The 21787-nt window shown below is 46.9% G+C and overlaps 1 protein-coding gene across 1 annotated transcript in view; it reads right to left on the reverse strand.

Moving 5' to 3' along the window:
- LOC111157049 (GLI family zinc finger 3) overlaps positions 1-21787 on the reverse strand; it is a 277575-nt gene that overhangs the window by 11570 nt on the left and 244218 nt on the right. Inside the window, exons 11-12 of the mRNA XM_022518260.1 lie at positions 2793-2942; positions 1509-1673 (exon numbers count right to left, since the gene is read on the reverse strand). Of these exons, the coding sequence (XP_022373968.1) occupies positions 1509-1673; positions 2793-2942 (315 nt within the window). The remainder of the gene's footprint in view (positions 1-1508; positions 1674-2792; positions 2943-21787) is intronic.

Here is a 21787-nt window from a genome sequence, read left to right on the forward strand (position 1 = left end):
TCTTATGCAATGGTCTCCACTTACCAGTCAAATTCCAGAATATTTCCAATGTCCCCAGAAAAAATCCTGTATGTATTAGCAATCACCCCTAGTCCCTTCCCTCGGCCTCTGGCAAACCGCTAATCTGTTTTCCATCTCTATGGCTTTGCCTAGACTCCCTAAAACTTTGCACAAAACAACAGCAGCAGATTACACTATAACCACTGCATGTAGTAGAGGCATTTTTGACATTAAAAAACGGAGATATGGCGTCTCCCCTAAAGTCTCCTGCAATAGCTGATTGATAATAACAGGTTCCAAATGACGGATGTCTCCTCATTCCGCCACAACCTTTTTAAAAAGCATCTGTACATGTGGACGTGCACATGTGAGCTGAAGTGTGAGTGTGTTTTTAAGAAAAGCGTGGCTCCTTCCATTAGAGATGTGTTTGCTCTGTCGCCGTGAGCTGAAGGGACACTTGGAGAGGACCTTAAGGCCAGTGGTCCCTGAGCTGCTAAGCCAGGTCAAATGTGTCTTCTCTCACACATATCAAGCAAACCGATGACCTCCTTAGCGGGAGCAGAACTATGTCTCACGTTAACAAATTCTGGCCAAAAATCCTATTTCTACGCAAAATGCGGGGAGCTTTTTCTGTTCATCTCTGGACTCATTCCAGAGAAGCATTCACAGAGGAACCCGAACTTTGAGCTCGACCTTCTTCAAAGAGAAATTGGAGGCCTGCAGGCAGATGTGCCTTAAAACACAGGCCAAATCATTTGCTATCATTTTCATTCGTAATACTGTTCTGAACTTCTGGGGGGTAACTATGGACAAAACAGCTCCCAAGAGCCTCTGGAAATGAGAATGCCTGGAAATCCTGTTTGGCCAAGGTCGGTGGCCTGTAAAGGCCTTTTTGGCTAGACTGCATTGGAAGATACCGCCTAGAGAAAGCAAGGAAAGGTGGGCGTCCATCCTGGCTGCTTACTGGGTCATTCTCCACATGGATTCATGCTATTCCGGGCAGAGCAAGTGGGTGGAATGCCAAAGTGAAATGCTCTTACTGGGGAATGCTTGGATGGCTCAGTCGGTTAAGCGTCTGCTTTTGGCTCAGGTCATGATCCCAGGGTCCTTGAACTGAGTCCCGCATCGGTGTCCTTGCTCGGCGGGGAGCCTGCTTCTCCCTCTCCCACTCCCCCTGCTTGTGCTATCTCTCTCTCTCTCTGACAAATAAATAAAATATATTTTTTAAAAATGCTCTTACTGTTTGACCAGTAGGTGGCAGTTCTGAACAAGGCGAAACCTGCTTGCCAAGGGTTTGAGGTCCCCCCAGGTCTGCATTGCTCACCAGACCGGGCCCATTTGCAGTCAGCCCCAGGGGCGGAGACCTGCAGCCCAGCGCCCACTCCTGCCAGGAAGGCCAACAGGAAATGAAACGGAATGGGCCTTGTCTCCATGTGCATTGCCCATGAGGGCTCTCTGCTACCACCCTGAGCTCCGGGCCCAAACAGCGCCTCGTGGGGGAGCCTCACCTCATTGGAATGCGTCCTGTTTTGGTGCTTGGCGCGATCCGAGGCATTTGAGAAAGCCTTGTTGCAGCCTTCATGCTCACAGACGTACGGTTTCTCTCCAGTGTGAGATCTCAAGTGCGTTTTCAAGTTTTCTAGTCTCGAGTAGGCCTTTGTGCAACCTTCAAACTGAGGACAACAGGTAAATCTGCATCACTCCACACAGTACGGGGTTAGGCCTAACACTCCCCCAAAGTTGATGAAAGACTGACATTTCGAGGGTCAGCAGCTTTTCAAAACCAAGGAACAAAAGTCCACTAAACTCTGCATTTACTGGGATTCAGATGGGGCTCAGTGCTGTTGAAGAGACAGCATTTTCAAGGTTACTAAAAAGTCCTGGAGGTTTCTTTCTTTCTTTCTTTCATGTGTTTTTTAATAGACCACTCAATGTGGACAATGGGTTTCATTATCTGCTCACTGATCTCCTCAAATTCCCACTGATTTTAGATTCAGCACAAAGTTCACTAATATGGCTTTGGGTCCATACAAAGGCATGGAATTTGATCATGTTTGTAAAGAGCCTTTAAGATGTAAAGCGCAGGTCTGAGCAGTGCCCAGTGCTCCTGGAGGCTCCTGTGTGAAAGGAGGCTTAGTCCCAGCCTTCTTGTGTGTCTACACCGGGCCATGGGGATGGACTAGGAAGGCAAAGGAAAACTCTGAAGTCACGTGGGTTCTGTGTTTAAAAGTGAGCTTATGGGCTTCAGGTCAAAGTTGGCATGTCTCTCTGCCCTCCGGGTCTTCCAGCGTGATGGACATTTCTGCTGGGGCAGGCATGCAGGCCACGTGCTCATTGCCAGTGCCCACCAGTGTATCCCAGCTGCCCCCCGCCCACCCACGGCTCCACTGTCCAACGCAGTAGCCGTATGCCCCTGTTTATATCTACATTTAAAAAAAATTAAATGGAAGTACAATAATCAATTCCTTGTTTGCTCTGGCCAGGAGTCCAAAACCCTCAAGGGGCCCACAGGGTCCCCGGCTACCTTGTTGGACAGTGCAGGTCAGAGCGCTTCCGTTGTCCCCCAAAGTGTGGTTGTCACGGCTCCTTCTCCATTTCTGTCTTTCCCCCCAATTCCAGAACCCCCTTCTCAGAACTCTTGGCGTTCATCACAGCACCCGGCTCCTCCCACCACCGGGCAGTTCCCCACCCCCTCGGCAGGGTCTGTGTCCGCACAGCATGCAGAGGAACCCCACCCCGACAAGCGCCCCCGCCAAGGGCCCCCATGCCCACGGCCCACGCCGTGCACTCACAGTGCATTTGTGAGGCTTTTCCCCCGTGTGCCGCCTCATGTGCACCACCAGCATGTACTGGGCTTTGAAGGGCTTCTGCTCTCTCGAGCAATCCAACCACCGACACACGAACTCCTTCTTCTCACCGTGAATGTGGTCGTTGTTTATATGCTGGGGTGGGAACAAAAGAAAGGAAGAGCGCGTGGGAATGCAGGACTCATTTCTGAAGGCGACAAAAGGGAGGGCAAAAGGCGCCCCAACCCTCAGCCCTAAGGAACGTATGATAACTTGAAATACAGATGGTGGTTTTTGTTTTTTGGTTTTTTTTGTTGTTGTTGTTTTATTTTTTTAGGTTGTAGGTTTCTTAAATTTGCCCTTAGTAATCATGCACCTGTATTTTGTGGCGCTATTTGGAGGTGGCGTGGTGGCCAAGAAGAGGGGAGGCATGACATGGGGTGAGCCCACGCATCCTCGCTGGGTCTCTGCCTTTTTCACCTGCCTAGTGCGAGTCAAGGTCAACAGAGCACAGGGGAGCTCCCACGCACTCCAGTCCTCGGGTTAGCACTGCGGCTGCGCTCTCAGGAAGGGAACATGCACACGCGTGCACACACGTGTGCCCGCACACACATCATTCCCTGACAGGAGCAGCAAAACCAAAGGAAGCACTTTCCTGAACTACACTTTAGCTCCAGTCAGTGGGATTTTTTCTCTCGGGTGATGATCACAGACAAAAGAACCAAATACTGAAGAGGACCAGGAGACCCAGCAAAATGCTTGAGTGTCTGGGTCACAGCTTTCTTGATGTACAAAATACAGGGATGGCTTACCTAGACTCGAACGTTCTTCCCAGCTTTATAGAACTCTCTTAACTCCATTTCTAAAACGAAGATGAATTTCCCTGAATGCCTCATTCACTCAAAGTTTTAGAACCATTTTTTAATATAGTTCCTTGGGGGGGGGTCATACCTCAACTGTCCTACAACGGGAAGACACAAAAAACCCTAGAGAAACGCCCGAGGAAGAGACCGTTCTCACCTCGGATCCAATTTAAGTCGATTTCAGTACGATGATTATGTGACTTAAATGTCCATTTAGTTACTGAAGAAGTCAGTGTCCTGGGTGGGTCCTGTTGGTTTTATTCTGTGGTTTCCTTACCCCACATTCTATTTGCCTTAATTTAAGCCTCTTGCAAGCATTTTCTCAAGTGTACGTAGAAACACACCACAGATGAGTCTGTTCGATAAGAGAAAGCCGCCTTTGGGTTCCATGTACTGTGTGGTCGCGTGACAGAACGTTTAATGACTTTCTTGCTCAGGCTCTGGTTCCTGAGTGAGTGGTCTCTGGGGGCCTGCGGGTTGGAGTCTGCCCTCAGCTGGCCTTACCCTGTTCCTCCAGGGGGCGAATAAAATGACCTTTGCTCTGCCTTCTGGACTTGAACACTGGGTGAGGGCGGAGAAAGGCAGTGGCTGTGACCTCCCCGTTCCTTGAGCATCTCTTGCTCATCACACAAATCCATCCCATAAAAACTGCTCTTGGTTCACTTTTCCCCGAGGTACTGGAAATAACCTCCTTGGATTGGAAAGGACACGGAGGAAGAGGAAGGCGGGAGGAGCTGGAAACCAGAGTTAGAACCGGGCTGAGTCTACTAGAGGACAGGACCCACACCTTCTCATTTCATAGTCTCAGCAAATGGCCGGGGTCCCTGGTACCTGGCAAGTCCTCAGTACATATTTGCTGAATGGACTGGACTCAGGTGGCAGACTGAACTTTCACTGGACAAAAGGGATTGAACTTGATGCTTCTGCTTGTCTTGACTTAGTTTCATTTCACCTAGTGTCCATACAATACGATTTTAACGTAACATGTTCTATGACTTTATGACGATACACTATCGTGAGCTAAAAGGATTTGAGTGATATCCAAACATGAACCCCACCTTGCTGGGAACACTGGGTGATCATATTCTCTTTGCTCCGCACACACACTTCCTGAAGAGAGCTGAGTGCTTGTTATCCAATATCCCCAGGTCTCCGAGAGGAGATGGTGCGATTCCCCAAGTATGAGCTAGAATTTCTAATTTTCTGAGTGGATGTTGCATTGAGCAGAGTCTCACATTTTCTAGAAACACTTTTTTTTTTCCGCATTGATGAATAAATGCTTACTGCACAGTATGTGATTGCAACACTCCGTTCAGTATTTACTGAAATACTGAATAATAAACAGTATTTACTCCGCTCAGCGTTTACCCCTGTATACCGAGATCCTCTCCACTCCAAGCCCCGTGCTGGGGAACCAGCCAGACATGCTTCCTGCCCTAAGGAACGGACAATCTACCGATAATGCCTGAAATGACTATACAATTACAGTTGTGATCAGTGTTGTGAAAGGAAGAGGGTTTTCTAAAAATAATGAACAGGGGGTCTTAAATCCATGTGGCACATGGAAGAGCAGGGTCAACTTCTTCAATGAAGGGGCATTCATGGTAGGACCTGAGCGACGCCTGGAGACCCGCCGAGTGTGCAGATAGGAGAGGGTGTGTGGAGAAAGGGTCCCTGTGGCCGAAAAGCTAGACCCGTGGGACAGAACTCGCTGCCTTTGATGAACAGGATGAGGAACTCGAGTGGAAGGGAAGGAGCACAGGTGGCGGGAGAGGATGAGTCAAGCAGACAGAGGAGGCATCCAGCAAGGAGCTGACGAGAGAGCCGTAACTGAAAGACCCCATTTCCTATTTGTATACTTCACCAGCGCTCACTGACCTTGGCCTCTGGACAATGTCTGAAAATTCCAGGGCCAGGCATGCCATGTCGATCAGCCAGCTGGTCTCCCATGAGGAGAGACGCAGAAGAACCTGGGCTAGCCAGGAGGACCAGCCTTGCTTCCAGAAAGGTTAGTATCGGCGGGGGGGGGGGGGGGGGTCTTCCCTCTTGACCCCCATACAGGAGACCGCAGTTCCGTCTAATAGGCTTTTGTAATTCTCTGAAACTGCTCTTGAGTACAAAGTTGGATTGAGACCACGAGGTATTTTTTTAGAAATGAGATTCTACCCCCTCGGCCAGCGGGGACCAGGTCCAAGGGCTGAGCACAGGATGTAATCCATTATTCTGAAGAAGCACGAAGACGTCCCTCTGCCTACTCGGGTAGTCCAAATGCATTGTAGGCTTAATGCAGCTCCTGACGCCGGATTGCAAGAGAAAATTAAAATTCTAAGAAATAGATCGTCTCTGTCCTTGTGTCCTAAACATTTACTTTTCTTTCACAAGCTGCGTGGACCTCTGCAAGGAGGCGGGCCCTACACTCTAGCGGAAAGAACGTGGGATGGGCACTGGAAGACGCCTCCCGGACCCAGTTCTGATGAGCTCTGCATCTCGGCACAGGGCAGTTCTCCTACTCGAAACTTAATTTTCTCATCTGTTAAATCCGGGTGATCAACTAGATCAGGTATCGGCAAACTTTTTCTGTAAAAAGCCAGACAGGAACTATTTTAGGCTCTGCTGGCCAAAAGGTCGTAGGTACCCAAACTCGGCCTCCATTTTAGATGAACAGTCATAGACCACGCGTAAATGAATGGGTGCCTCTGTTTATCTTTGAGGCTGAACATTTCACATGTCAAGAAATAGTCTTAAGATTTTTTTTTTTCCCCCAACCATTTCAAACTGTAGAAACCATTTCTTCACTCAGGGGCTGTGCAAAGGCGAGCAGGGGCCCAGAGCTGGCCTGTGGGCTGCCAGTTTGCTCACCCCTAAGTGATGTCACTTTCCTTCTTAGGCGGCAGAGCCCCTGATCAGGCTGGTCAAGCCTGAGGAAGTTAAATTAGAGGGGGAGGTTTCAGCACCAGGGAAAAGACAAAAACCACAGGAAGGAAGAAAAGTCGGGATCCTAGGCTAAATAAGGGGAGGGAGGGAGGCCAGACAGAGCCCCCCGCCCCTGCAGTGTGCTTCTAGGACCCAGTGGTGGGTCGTGCTCCCCCCGAGTCCCAGGTAACTAAGAAAACAGACACACAGTGAATCCTCAGCATTCCACCAACAGAGCTCTCCCACTTGAAGCTGGCCTGAAATTCAATGGGTATGTGTTTATTTGTGGTTTCACTGAACATTTGACTCCCTAGCAGTGAAAACGTTAATCAAATATATAAATAATTTAATTGGAGGGAAAATAATGCATGATTAAAGTCCAAACTAATCCAACACAAAGATACGCAATTTGCCAGCGGCCCGAGCTCCAGAAAGAGATAGATGGTGCAAATTACAGTGCCACATGCCAGCTCCCTCGGCGGGGCTCTCGGAACTCTCCCCCCTGAACAAACGGGGCAGGGATGCCAGGACCGCACCGTTCCCCCAGAAAGGCCGAGTCCCCCCGCACAGCTGCTCCACGATTTCCTCCTGCAGGCAGGACTGGAAGCATCTGCCTCAGGAAACTCATGGCTCATGGAGCAAATACAATCTCTCAGGTGCCCACAGCAAACCAACAAAGTTGTTGTGTCCCCAGCGGGATGGGTCTGCAGCCAGGTGAGCCAGGACCCTGCACTGCCATCCTTCTGCTCCCCGAGGCGCCCCACAGGCACAAGGGGTGGGGAGAGGTCTGTCTGCTGGCCTGGCCACCGCTGTGGGAAGGAAGACCTAAGGGAAAATGGGGGAAAGGCAGGTTTCTGTCACCACCACCATGGAAGAAGCAATGGCTTTCGCTAAGTGAACCAGAATCCTTTCTTCTTGCGTCCTTCACTGCTAACCTTCGGAAGAAGCACATACGTGCGGTCCATCAGCCCTGGATGTCGGTGGCTCTCCAAGCAAAGCTGCTGTTCAAGCGCTTTGGGAACCTGGGAAGCACCCTCATGTCACCCTTGCCTTCGGGCAGATTCCCTGCCGATTCCCACTCGGAAAGTGCAAGTTTTCATGATGCGGAAGCACCCTCCATCGGGTCAAGTTCCTCAGAGGAGAAGCAACAGTAGGGCTCGAGGGGAGCGTGGGAGCCTCGCACATACATCCCTGTGCAAACTCGGCTCGAGGGCAGCACACCAGTCAGTAGACAAACACCTTGATGATCAAAGCCAGTTCACTCCCAAAATCAGATAGCAACCTTCCAGGCAGAAGGTACATTCCTCCTGCTGCTGTAATGAAACTTCTACTGTCAAGCACACCTAAAACCAGGGAAGGCGGAACACGTAAAACTTCAGACCCAGCCCTTGCTACGATCTCCGCACGGCTCCCCTGTGCACAGGCGTCACACACCCCCTCGCTGTCAGTTCCCGCTGTTTCTCAGACAACACAGAGCTTTGTCACCCATGTAAAAGGTTTCTACAAAGCACCCTGACAAGTTTTTCGCAGCGGGAGGTCCAAAGACCGTGGTCTTCAGTGGCACGGTGCTCAAGGACCTGTGATCTGTCTCGGCACAAACACCCATGTGCGCATGTGCACGCAAACACACACGTGTCCGCACACATACTACTGCTTTGACAGAAAAGGAAACAGACTGGGAGAGGAGTGTATTTCATACACGAATGCTCGAGACACTGAACCTGCATTATGGGCGTGAAACCTACAGATGGTCGTTGGATCCTCAGTTTTATTTCTGCCTCATCCCTTTCTTTGTGTCTTAACCCACAAACACGCTGCTATTTGATGCCGTGATTTTATTTTAAAACTGAAGGCAATCCAGCCGAAACCTTGCCTTCTCAGGAACTCGCAACACTTGATGCTTTCTAAATCTTTTCACACTGCTGCCAGCTGAGCTCAGAAACCAGGCTCGAGTCCGTGAGTATGTTTTGTAGAATTCAATAATTTATAACTTTTAAGGACAGGCTGAGAGTGTATGTTGAGAAAACCTCCTATTGTGACAGAGGATAGGATATAACCAAGAAAACAGTTTTAAGCAAGCTCAATTTTCAGTTTGCTCCCTGATGTCATATTATCTGTTTATTACAGCTGACCCTTGAACAACACAGGAGTTGGGATGCCGACACCCTGCACACCAAGAAATGTGCAAGCAAGTTTGACTCCTCATAAACTTAACTATTAACCTACTATGGACCAGGAGCCTTACTGATAATAGTAATAGCCAATCAGCACATATTTTGTATCTTATGTGTACTGTATACTGTGTTCTTACAATAGAGTTAGCTGGAAAAAAAGAAAATTTTATTAAGAAAATCATAAGAAAGAGGGCGCCTGGGGGGCTCAGGAGGTCAAACCTCTGCTTCTGGCTCAGGTCATGATCCCAGGGTCCTGGGATCGAGTCCCGCATCGGGCTCCCTGCTCAGTGGGGAGCCTGCTTCTCCCTCTGCCTTTCATCCTGTTGTTCTCTCTCTCTCTCTCTAATAAATAAATAAATCCTTTAAAAAAAAGAAAATCGTACGGAAAACACATTTACAGTGTTCTGCTGTATTTATGGAAAACAATCCACATAAAGGTGGACCCATGTAGTTCTAACCCATGTTGTTCAAGAGTCACCTGTACTATCTCTTAGTAGTCCAGAGAGAATTCTGCAAAAGAGAAAGAGGAAAAATAACTTATAAGGGATTAAAGTTTCATATGTACATTAAAGCTGATTTGAGAGAGAAACTGACATCGTTTGCCTATAAGAAACTACGCAAGAATCCTTCAAAACTTTCTGTCTGAAAGGAGGCGTACGGTTTCTTTTAGTATGTATGTATTTGAGAAAGAGAATGAGAAAGAGAGAGCCTGAGAGGGGGAGGGCCAAAGGGAGAAGCAGACGCCCCGCTGAGCTGGGAGCCCGATGTGGGACTCGATCCTGGGACTCTGAGATAACCACCTGAGCCACGACGGCCGATGCTTAACTGACGGAGCCACCCAGGCCACCCCACATGTGCCTTCTTGTTGTGGGTATTTAATTCATGTGCCATTTCTGAAAAGTTGTACAAGTTTCCTGACACAGATTCTATTAGGGACACACCATATTTGAATTCCTAACCACTTCACCAGGCAGAAGCAGTAAAAGCAGCAACCACAGATGATCAGGGCTGAAACTGGCCTTTTATCTCTAATCGACACTTGAATTTTAGATAAATAAAATAACTGAAAGGGTTTTCTTGGCACCATCAATCGTCCCAACGGTGTTTACAATGTGACACTTGCTGTAGGAGAGATCTCCCTAAAGTCCCCCCAACACAACTGCTTGAATCTCTCCTGGCTTGTAAAATATCCAGGCACTACCTTTCTTTGAGTTTTCTGATACAGCGAAAAAAATCACACAGGAAAATATCAAAAGGACTCCAGACTTGGGGTACAAAACATTCTCTTCATAAAAATAAAATATTTTCTTCTTTCTGGTCTGTGAAAATTAAGAATTCGGCGGAGACAAAGAGCAAAAATCTGCTTCCTGGGTCAGAAGGAATAAATAAATAGATCCGTCTGACAGGGAATCAAATTTTTGTGTCTAGGTACAAATAGACAAAACTATTTCCTTTCACGGGTAAGAAAGACAAAGTTCTCTGAGAAGGTAACTGTGGGAACAGAGGGCTTCACAGTTTGGACTTATTTATTTATTTATTTATTTTAAAGATTTTATTTATTTATCACAAGTAGGCAGAGAGGCAGGCAGAGAGAAATGAGGAAGCAGGCTCCCTGCTGAGCAGAGAGCCCGAGCGGGACTCGATCCCAGGGCCCTGGGATCATGACCTGAGCCGAAGGCAGAGGCTTTAACCCACTGAGCCACCCAGGTGCCCCCATGGTTTGGATTTAGAGAATGGGTATTACCTCAGCTTCGCCCCACGCCCCCGTAGGCTGGACACACACTCGTGGAAGTGGAAGCTCACGTCGCACTTGCGCCATGATGTGGATGAACCCTGACCACAGCGTGCTCCGTGGAAGAAGGCAGCCACCAAAGGACACAAATTGTGTGATTCCATTTATACAAAGGCCCACCGTAGGCAAGTCTAGATAAGGAGGTTGACTAGACTGAGTCTGAGAAGAGTCTGGGAGGCGGGCTTTCTTTGGGGGGCAATGAAGATGTTGTCAATTTGGTTGAGGGGATTGTTGCACAACTCTGTGTAGACACGGAGTGTAGACTTTAAATAGGTGAATCACATGGGTTTCTGAGGTATGGCAGTTACCGTGTTCACCTCACATGTGGTATCTGGATTATATGTCAGTAAGGATTTTCCCCTCTCCCGTCCCCTCCCCCCACCCAAAAAAGAGAAAGAACCATGGAAGTGTACATCTGACCCTTGAACAACATGGGTTTGAACTGCGTGGGTCCACTTATATGCAGATTTTTTTACGGTACATTATTATAAATGTGTTTTCTCTCCCTATGACTTTCTTTATAACATTTTTCCCTGGCTTATTTTGTTGTGAGAATACAGTAAATAATACATATACAACATATGTCCTAATCAATTATTTACGTTATTGGTAAGCATTCCAGTCAACAGTAGGTTATTGGTAGTTTATAGTTTTGGGGAAACCAGAAGTTATACACAGATTTTCCACTGCATGGAAGGTCAATGCTCCAAATCCCTGTGTTGTTGTTCAAGGGTTAACGTATATGGTGATGGGCTTTGGTGACAGAGGGAAGAGTGGGGGGGGAGACAGGAAAAGTGGGTGAAGAACAGGGAACAGCCAGGTTCTTTTCCCTGTGTCCATCCCTCAGACAGAGGTCAGCCCTAGCCAATGGTTTCTCATGGAAACACCTTAATCACAACTTCTACTATAGAACGAACACACACACACACACACACACACACACACACACACACACTACAGATTGAGTTAAAACAAAACATACTTCTATGACACAATATTTCCTAGTGGATTTGACACTGGACTCAGAGTGAACAAGCCTGATAATATCACCTAGATGACAATTTCTCCTTCTATCCCTTCCTCATCCTTCAAGTTATAGAGATGAGTGGGAAGATGGACAACACTGAACTTCGTGCAGAGTTGGAAACAAAGCTAAAACACCATATGCTCCTACTAGTTCAAGGACGTGAATGTGAAATAGTGCATGATTTAAAAAACTGGTATTTTCTCAGATGTGGTGGAGTCTAAAATTTATTAAAACCTCATGGAAAATTCAAGTACAGTTAATTCAGAATTTCTATAGTTTGGTTTTGTTGTTACCTTGAATTATGAAATGACTAGGCATAAGTATCTAATTTGTGATATAATTTTTTTTAAAGATTTTATTTATTTGATAGAAAAACAGAGAGACTGAGCTCACGAGCAGGGGGAGGGACAGAGGGAGAGGGAGAAAGGGCCTTCCCACTGAGTAGGGAGCCTGATGCAGGGGTTCGATCCCAGGGTCCTAGGGTCATGATCTGAGTCGAAGCAGACATTTAACTGACTGAGACACCCAGGCGTCCCTGGTTTGTGGCAGGATTGACCTAGCTTGTATCTCCTCCCCCGCAGAAGCGCGTGTGGTACTCATTCCAAATCACGTACACACAGGAACAGTGTATTGACTAATGTTAAGATGACCTCAAACCTCAGGAAATGTTAGTTTTTGAGAAGAATTTTTTAAAAAGCAAAATGGAACCATTAATATGGATTAATTTACTTACAATACTTCGGTAAAAAGAAAACACCCTCATTCTTGAAAGTGGGTTAAGATCCTCTCATTCTTTTTAAGAAGAGTAAAAATTCTCTCTCTCTTACAGTTTTGTTCTCTGACTTCTAAATTATTTTACAAAACATCATTGTAACACTTCTCTTTTAAGAAGGATCTCTTACAGTTTAATAAGGTGTGTTTTGTTAAAAACAAAACAAAACAAAACAAACTTCTGAGAACTTCTTTCTGGAAGGGCCAGCATTTATAGCCCACTGAGATTTTAAAAAGAGAGAAAAAATGGTTTCATCACATCTTCCAAGCAATCTAAGACTGTTTACATCCTTTCTACAAATTACTGGGCTCGTCTTACTTTTCATCTTATTCTCTTAAATACCAACTTTTGTTTCAGTCAAAATAACAATAAAAACACAAACTCTTCTTAAGTCAGCAAAAACAAAGATAGAAAGAGTTTAGCAAGGAAGGATTTCGTAGCATCTGTTCTGGAAAGAAGCAGCATGCTAACTGCCAACAGACAAGGTAATCTTAGCTGTCTCATCACAGAATGAAACAGTTTGGAAAACAAAATCTCCAAAACACTCCACAACATTTTCTTTTCCGTCTTTTGGCAATGAGCCAGTTCACCAAATACAGAGAGCGCCAAGGTTTCTGATCACACCACTAGCTCCAAAGACACAGAGAGAGCTCCCTGCTCCTCAGCTGGGAAAACCAGCAAAGGCCAGAGGGCCCAGCATGGACGGCCACAAGAAGCAAGCTCTCCCAGGACCCAGATGAATTAGTCACTCAGAGGAATGGATCATTTCTACGAGTCGAGGGTATCTGGAAAACATTACCATCCCCAGCAATGGCACAGATCGCCAAATTAAAGATTTCAGAAGCCGAACTGTGTCCCAGAGGATTAAAATCTTCCCACCTTGTGGGCTTGGATGTCTGCCACGAAGAGGAAAGAAGGTTAATGGGGAGTTTCTCTGTAGAATAATAATTCCTGCTGGTGTGCATAGAGCAGTCGTGCTCTCCAATCCATTGTCAGAACAAGTCTTTCTTTTGTTATAAAACATTAAAACGTAGGTTGGCTTGGAACAATAATATAAATACAATTATAACAGGACCCCTTGAACTTCGAATTTTAAGGTGTTTAATGCTCACACACACACACACACACACACACACATACACACACGACTACTCTAAATACAACAAGGAAGGTTGAATTTTAAACTCTCCCTGAATGCAAAGGTAGGTGTAAATGTTTTCTGATATTAAGACTTCCATTATCTAGAAGTATACAAAATTTTGGCCTTTAATTATTCCGTAACTTTTATCATCTTGGCAATCTCCAAGGAGCCTGAACGTGCAGGCACTGCTCTTTGCAAAGAACCTGAATATAGGGGTGCCTGGGTGGCGCCTGGGGTGCCCTGCTCAGTGGAGATCCTGTGTCCCCCTCTCCCTCTTCCTGCCGCTCTGCCTATTTGTACTTTCTCTATCTCTGTCAAATAAATAAATAAACTCAAAAAAAAAAAAAAAAACCACCTGAATCTATAATGCGGTTATGAGAAGATTTGAAATTCAAGAACAACATAAATAGAGATGAAGGACAGATGCGATCTGAGTTGAATGGGCGGGCTCTGTCCTCAACGCCCTCATGAAGGCAACCTTGATCCGTCCACGTTCCTGAAGGCTGATTCGGAACATCACAACAATCAGCCTTTAAGTCTGCAGATGGGCTTGTAAGTTTTTAAATCATAATTTTTGATGACTAAAAGACTTGTTAAAATAATAACAGATAAAATAAACTGTATTTGAATTTCAAATGAGAGTTTATTTTTCATATTTGGAGAAAAGTCAAGAGTCTTTTTCCTGGAATCCTTTGAAGATACGAGGCAGCAGACCAATCCTCGTTCCCGAGGGCTTCTGCCCATACATTGCTACGGGAGGTTCCTGCCTGGAAAGCACAAGGAAGGAGTCTTCCTTCAGAGTCACGAGGAGGTTAGGTGGGTGTGTGCATACGTGTGTAAATAAGGGTCTGGGGCCGTCAATGACGCAAACCCGGGCAAATCTCAAGGGCTATGGGAAGAAAGCAAGAAGGCAGGAAAGCTGGCAAAATTAGCCCCTTGGAAGTCTGCCCACACGTCCCTGCTGAGCTGACTCATTCATTCACTATTAACTCAATGCTTATTTATGATATCACGGTTACTGTGCTGAACTCTGAAGAGGAAAGACTGAGTAAGACACGGCCACTGGATGCCATCCAAATCTGGTTGTAGGAATGCAGAAAGGGGTACTGTTGAAAAATCGGCTTTCACATCATGGACACTTCCACAATGAAGAAAAGCAAGCTACCCCCCCAAAATGCATGACTTTCTGCCTTCCCTCAGGGCCCCGTGTCACAGAAAACTAGCAGCCTGTGCCCAGGGCTTTCCCAGGTTTGCCTCCCTAAAACAGGATGGAGAGGAAGTCCTAGGACATCTCCACTGTAACGAGCTTTTCAACATGTGGAACTATTCTGCCACTCTTCAGCGAGCTCGTAACTCATTCATACGGCAAGTTCCCCTTCGGAAGACCTTCATCCCTTATGGCCGACACACGTAAGAATGTCAGAATAAAATATCCTGTGCGACATGGGCACACACTAATTATTCCACGTGTAGAAGACAATTTTCTTTACCAAGTTAGTATCAAGGCAAAGAGTTTAGAGCAAAACAACAACAACAACAACATTGGTCCAGACATCAGGATACAGGAATTCATTCGTCTTTGGGGATGGCAAAAGGAATGTGAGTAAGGCATGGCCCTGTGTTTGAGAAGATGAAATTTTACTATTTTATTTATTTTTAGGATTTCTTAATTTATTCACTAGTGAGAGAGAGAGAACACAAGCAGGGAGAGGAGCAAAGGTAGAGGGAGAAGCAGATTCCCCACCGAGCAGAGAGCCCGATGAGGGGCTTGATCCCAGGACCCTGGGGTTATGAACTGAGCTGAAGGCAGAGGCTTAACCCACTGAGCCACCCAGGTGCCTCAAAGATGCTATTTTAAATTGGGTGAATGGGAAACAAGTAGTTTCAAGAAAATGGGATAGGTGAGAAAGTGAAGTCAGGGAAGGCTTCACAAGCAGGTGAATGAGTTGAATCCAGAATAAAGAGAGGGAACGTAGCACAGAGGAAAGTGCGTCCCAGAGGAGGGACGCGAGCTACCGAGATCCGGGGTCAAGGAAGAGCGTGACGTGTTGGCAAATGTCCCCCTTGTGGGACGAGGACGCGTGTGTGCACGTACATAGCACAGGAGGGGTGAACGAGGGAGCAGGAGGACGCGCTGCCGGCCGGGGCGAAACCACGAGGGGTGTCGAGTGATCAAAGGCACCTACGCTACACCCCAGGCAACCCACCAACCCACCAAGAAGACGCTGGAGAGAAAGGGCTCGATAGAGCCGATTCCGGATAAACTGTGAGTGGCAAATCAAAGAGAGGAGGAGGGGCGCCAGGGTAGCTCAGTGGGATAAGTCTCCAACATCGGCTCAGGTCATGATCCCAGGGTCCTAGGATCGAGCCCCGCATCGGGCTGTCTGCTCAGCGGGGAGCCTGCTTCCCCCTCTCTCTCTCTGCCTGCTTCTCTGCATACTTGTGATCTCTGTCAAATAAATAAATAAAATCTTAAAAAAAAAGAGAGAGAGAGAGAGGAGTAGCAGGCGATACCAATGTTTCTAGCTAGAAAGACTCTGCATTTGTGAGACGGGGTGTCTGGGACACGGCATTTTGGACATGCCTCCAGAACATCGCCATAAAGGGCTCCAAGAGAAGACACGTGGGAAGATTTAAGGATCTAAGAAAGGTTGTAGCTCAAGGAGGAGGGTAGCCCCCTTCCCTACCCCATGTTATATCCTCGGTGAGCCCCCCACAGAACTTTCAGGACTTTGCAAGGACCAATTTGCAAAGCCCGACCTACGGAGACAGCATAGAGGAAGAAGGGAAGCCGCTGCGGATAATGCTGGGAAACCAGTGTTTGGGAGACGGGGAGGGAGACAAGGTGGGGGAGAGACAGAGCAGATGGCATGCGGGGTGGGGGAGGGGCTGGGGCGCAGGGTGTATCTGCCAGGGGCCCCTGGCATAAGCTGAGATGATGAAGGGGGACTCTACCGGTGACAGCTTCCCAGTTGTAGTAAGTTCGGGGGGATCAGACAGGGAAGAGATCGACATGTGGAGGGCGACCTTGTGGAGGGCGACCTTCAGCAGGGCAGTCTGGCCAACTCCAAGTGTGTTCCATCGGGATAGGCTCCTGGCTGGTTTAAATCCTCTGTGACTCCCCCCAAGCCGTCCTTACAGTCTGTTCTGTGTCACACAGCCTCCCGTCGAGGAGACCTGCAGGGCTGGAAGCAAAGACGGCTTCCGGCATCTTGTGCCCGACTGTCCCCTAAGACAGGATGGAAGCAGGAGGCACCCCAGGACCATGGAGACCAGGCGTGGCGGGGAGCGGGTGGGGGCACCGTGACCTGGTCCACACAGAGCCAGTGCCATGAAGGCAAAGGTCACTCCAAAGGCCGAACGCCCCGGATGTGGAGCTGGAGACGCCTGGCTTTCATCTGGGCTGGGGTCACGGCGCCAGGATTATTGGCCCTCCTCCAAGTCCTCCTTCCAGCGTCACCTCCTTAATGAGACCGCTCACCCCATTTATAGTACAACATCCTCACCCCTGGACTCTCCAGCCCCTGGCCCTGGTGCTCCATTGTCCCCATGGCCCTCCTCACCTTGAACACACTATTCTGTTCTGTACAGACCGTTTCTGATTTATCGCCCGCCTCCCCGTGAGAACGTAAATTCTACACAGGCAGAGATTTTTATTAATTTCGTTCACTGATGTTTTCCAAGTGCCTGGAACAGTGCCCAGCACATAGTAAATGCTCAATAAATATTTGTTGGAGGCATGTGTTGTTGGCAAGACCACGCTGAGAACGGACGCGGCCCCAGGTCTCAGCGTTACCCCCAGTGGGCCGCCTTCGGTCTGTGCTTGGAGAACCAGAAGCCACAGGAAACAGAAGCAATTTCCTGTGATTCTTCTACTCTCGGTGATCGGATAATCCTCAGCCTCTCATATGCCTTCAGGGCCCACCAAACAGAGCCCCCTACCCCTGCCTTTTTTTTTAAGTGTTTTTTTTTTTCGTTTTTGTGGGGCTTTTTTTGTTTTTTTGTTTTTTGTTTTTTTTACAGAGACAGAGAGATACAGTGAAAGAGGGAACACAAGCGGGGAAGTGGGAGAGGGAGAAGCAGGCTTCCCGCCAAGCAGGGAGCCTGTTGTGGGGTTCGATACCAGAACCCCAGGATCATGACCTGAGGCGAAGGCAGATGCTTAAGGACTGAGCTACCCAGACGTCCCACAGCCCCCTTTTATTCTGAGCTAGTAGTGACATAATTCAGAGTTATCTGAGTTGGTTCCTATACATTATCAATGAAAAGGAATTCTGCGGTCTCTTTTGCCCGCCATCACCATGTTGATACAGGTCTGCGGTGAGGGCTCTGTCCTCCGAGCGCTGGTCCTCACTGCGAATGCGACATCCCACGGGCTGTGGAAAGCACGGAATCTTAGGTTTTACCATAGGTTTCTCTTGAAATAATCCAGTAATACCTCAGAGGTGAGGAAAAAAAGGCCAAGTTACCCTTGTGATCAGGTTATACAATGGAATTCGGTCCCTGGCTATTGTTTTTGTCACTCGTTTATACAGAGTCTTCTTCCTAAAGCAGCGCTGTTAGGTAATAGAAGACTGAAGAGCAGATTTCGTCCTTTATCTGCTTGTGTGTATCTTGTTAATGTCATGGAAATCGGCCCCGTACCAGGACAGAAGTGTTGGGAAAGACAGAGAGGAGGAAGTAAGCTTGCTCATATCTTGTTTTGATTGGAGAAATAAAGAAGGACAACACAGGTTTGAACTTGCAACTTAAAAAAAAAAATAAGTGTGTGTGTGTGTGTAATGACCTGTGGTCCTTCCAAAAGAGAGTGGGAAGCCAGGCTGCCTTGTGCTGAACACCGTCCTTCCCATGGCAAACTCTCTCCTAGGGGAGGTGACTTTCCTAGAATTTCAGCCATTCCTGCACTTCGGTTTTTTTTTTTTTTTTGTCCTTTTGCCTTTTACCTCCCTAGTAAAGCAAAAATTTCACTTCTCAAGAAAGGCTAATTTATTCCTAAAAATATGCTTTTAATTGGGGGACTTGATTCTATAAAACATGTTTTCATAAGCACATTTCCCTAGGAACAATGTGGCCAGTATGTATTGTGTAATTGTGCAACTTTAAAAGAAGTTTCTTGTGAGCCTTTAAGCCTATACCTTCAACTTATAGGTGGCTTTCCTAATTGCCTCCACATTGCATAAGAACAGAATATTAATGCAGGTGATTATAATAGCACAGAAATGGGTTAAAAGGTTATGAATTTTAACACTCTGTAGGGGAAAAATAGTGAATGCGCTTGCAGGAAAAACCCAGAGACTGAAGCTAATTGAAACTCAATGTTGGGTCTGCATTTTGTCACCTGGTTATTTAAAGTAGAAGCGCACTATTTGTCATCTTATCTAAATTACCTGCAAAGTGACTTCCATGCATTTCATTTCTCAGGTAACTCAAGCACAACAATGAGTATCACCAGAATGTTTTAAGAGGGAGTCAAGTAGGGTGCCAGGGTTCCAGGCCATTCTCTTCAAGGACCGTCCCATGAACCGATATAAATGCATTGTATAAGGCCATGGGAAGGGGGGGGCCAGCGTTATGATCATTCTGTCTTTGTCTTCTCCTGCCCTCTGTTTCTAGGGATGGGTCAGGCAGGCTATGTGCACTGCACCCTGGGTCATGCCCCCTTCTGTGCCAGGCCTGCTTGGCCAATGTCTTTCCATGAGGTTAATTCTCTCTTATCCTTTATCTCCTACAGGAGGATGTTCCTGATGCTCAGAGAGGTTCAGAAACTGATCTACTAGAGCACCCCAAGTTTGTGGAAGAGATCAGAACAGAATCCAGTGCAAGACTTCTCACCCACACACAGATGGGACTGAGCAGAAATGGTGGTAAACTCAAGGTCAAGGTCAAGAAAGAGTCATCTGTCAGAAATAGCGAGCCAAAGGGCTCACCGGAAGGGGAAATTTTTTAAAAAATTAAATGCTATAGAAAGTGAACGGTCAAGAGAGGATGGAGATGTAGACTTCAATATAGCTATAGTATGATTTTCATTTAATCTAAACACACGAGACTACACATGGAAGGAAGGAAGGAAGGAAGGAAACATATGCATTCCTCACACATGCAGGCACCCGCGTGTGTACACACACACACGCACGCACGCACACACACACACACTGTATGCTTAGATTCTGTATGAATTCCAAGATCCTAGACTCTGGGGTACTATCAAAATCAATAACCAACATTACAAGGGTTAAATAAGTTATCCTTGGTTGGAAATGGCCTTGACCTCTGGCAACCGATGGTCAAGGAGGAGAGATAAAAACAAAAAAGAAATTGCCCTTTACTTCAAATGGCGAATTTGCTGGTTTTGGATATGAGGGATTGTGGTTCAACTCCCAGGAGGGATGTGTTAACAATTCATACATCTGATGGGGCGAAAACTGTTTTTTTTAGGCAACTCTTTTTTTGGTAGCGAAATGCCTTTAAATTATATGTAACCTACATTTACACAAACTGGAATCCCTATTTATTCCTGTCTTGAGCCATTATTATTAAAATGAGCTGGGTAATTTTCCTGGCTTAATTTATCATTAAAAAATTATGGATTAGAACAGTGATTCCCACCCCCCCCAAGACCACGTGACAGAGAAGTCATCTCTTCTCAGAGCCACGGCCAACCCACTCTCCCAGTGGCTTTCCCCGAGCTTCAGCAGTTCAAACATACTCAACCTGTACCTTTAAAATGCTCAACACAGAGAATTCCCCGTGGGTTAGTCAACTGCTGGCTCATATACAAAGAAAATACTGTATTTTGCTCTGAAGAGCTTTCTGCCTCAATTTAAACACAGTGAGACAGACACAATATCCCAGAGAGAGGAAAACCTACCTTATTACATTCCTGACCCAAGAGAAAGGATTTGCCCTTAGGACATAAAAGGAATCCGTGGGGGTACGGAGGGAAGTTACCTAATCCCAAACATAAGAACGGTTCATAATGCGGCATGACAATGCTTTTAATCGCTGACATAATTGTAATATGTATATATAATATGATGTGAGGAAAGTCACTGCCGCTCGCCTGTGAGCCTGAAAGGCTTTCTTCGGTCTTCTACTCTAGGTCTTCTGGATTTTATATGTGCTTGGGGGAATTTCCAGGGGGAGGTAATGTGATATCGTAAGGATTCTTTCTCAGTAAGATCACATCTTGTTCCGATTTGAGCCGATGCGCCTGTATGTGGCAAGTGTGATAAAGTGAAACTTTGAGCTCAGTGAATGCCGTGTTTTACAAGTCTTCCTTGATTTCCTATGCAAGGCCACGGGGCCATGAGACCACGGGCAGAAGGACTGGGACTTTTATTTCTTCATATTGGAAAGCTGCTGGTAGAGACACTCCCTTCATCTCAGCTGAGACCAGTGTGGGCGTTAGCCGTTTCCCTTTTATGGCTTTATTAAAAGAATTTTTTTTTTCCTAACAGAGCTTTGGGTTTTTCTACCCTCTGATGTTTCCATACACAATATAATCTAAGATGCCCTCTCCCAGGGAAGAATTGCATCCTTGCCTTACCAGTTGGAGAGCTAGTAAAGAAACATGACATTCTGAGAAGTTCAGCTTTTATATTTTGCCCTTACCACTGTTTATGGAAAGAATTTTACAACATCCTTAAAAGCTGCTACGTGGTGGCTGGACTTGGCCAGCTTCACAGCTGACGTTCTTGTCCTTACTTTTTCACTGGGCTTGCCTGTGACTAGGGGGTTGTCAATGTTCACATTTTATTAAAGTGGATGCTGTTGACTATTCCTGGCAGAGCCAACGATCATTCCAGATCACGGACTGTCGGAGCCACTGTTGCTCTGGGCATGCCTGTGAGTAGACGAGCTGAGGAGAAGAAACATACAGCGAGACAGAAACTTATAAAGAAAAGAGGGAAGGAAGGAAAGGACTGGAAGGACAGTGTGCCCCAACTCTCTTGACCCCTGAAATTCCCCAGAGGATACCTTCTGCTCTGCATTCTTGATGGGTTTATCCTGCAGGAGTAAGGCTGTTAGTTAGCCTTCCTAGCCTGTTCCCAGAGAAGAGGGGCTCTGTCTCCTTCACCTGGGTCCCCACAGCCTTCCCCATGTCCTCCACACAGCCGGAGCTCAGGAAACGGCGCTGGGCTGAAGGACAGAAACCCGTAACGGGATGCAATCATGTCAGTTTCCTCTTGTTTTCCTGTAGGGGGCGTGAGGCTACCCAGAAGCCCTCAAGATGGTCCCGATCCAGCTGTCCCGATCCAAGATATTTTTCCTTGCTCTACTTTGCAGGGAAGCTTATGCTCCAGGGCTAAGAACATCTCT

This window comes from Enhydra lutris, unplaced genomic scaffold, assembly GCF_002288905.1.
Source record: "Enhydra lutris kenyoni isolate GAN:26980312 unplaced genomic scaffold, ASM228890v2 scaffoldscaffold51, whole genome shotgun sequence".
Lineage (NCBI taxonomy): Eukaryota > Metazoa > Chordata > Mammalia > Carnivora > Mustelidae > Enhydra > Enhydra lutris.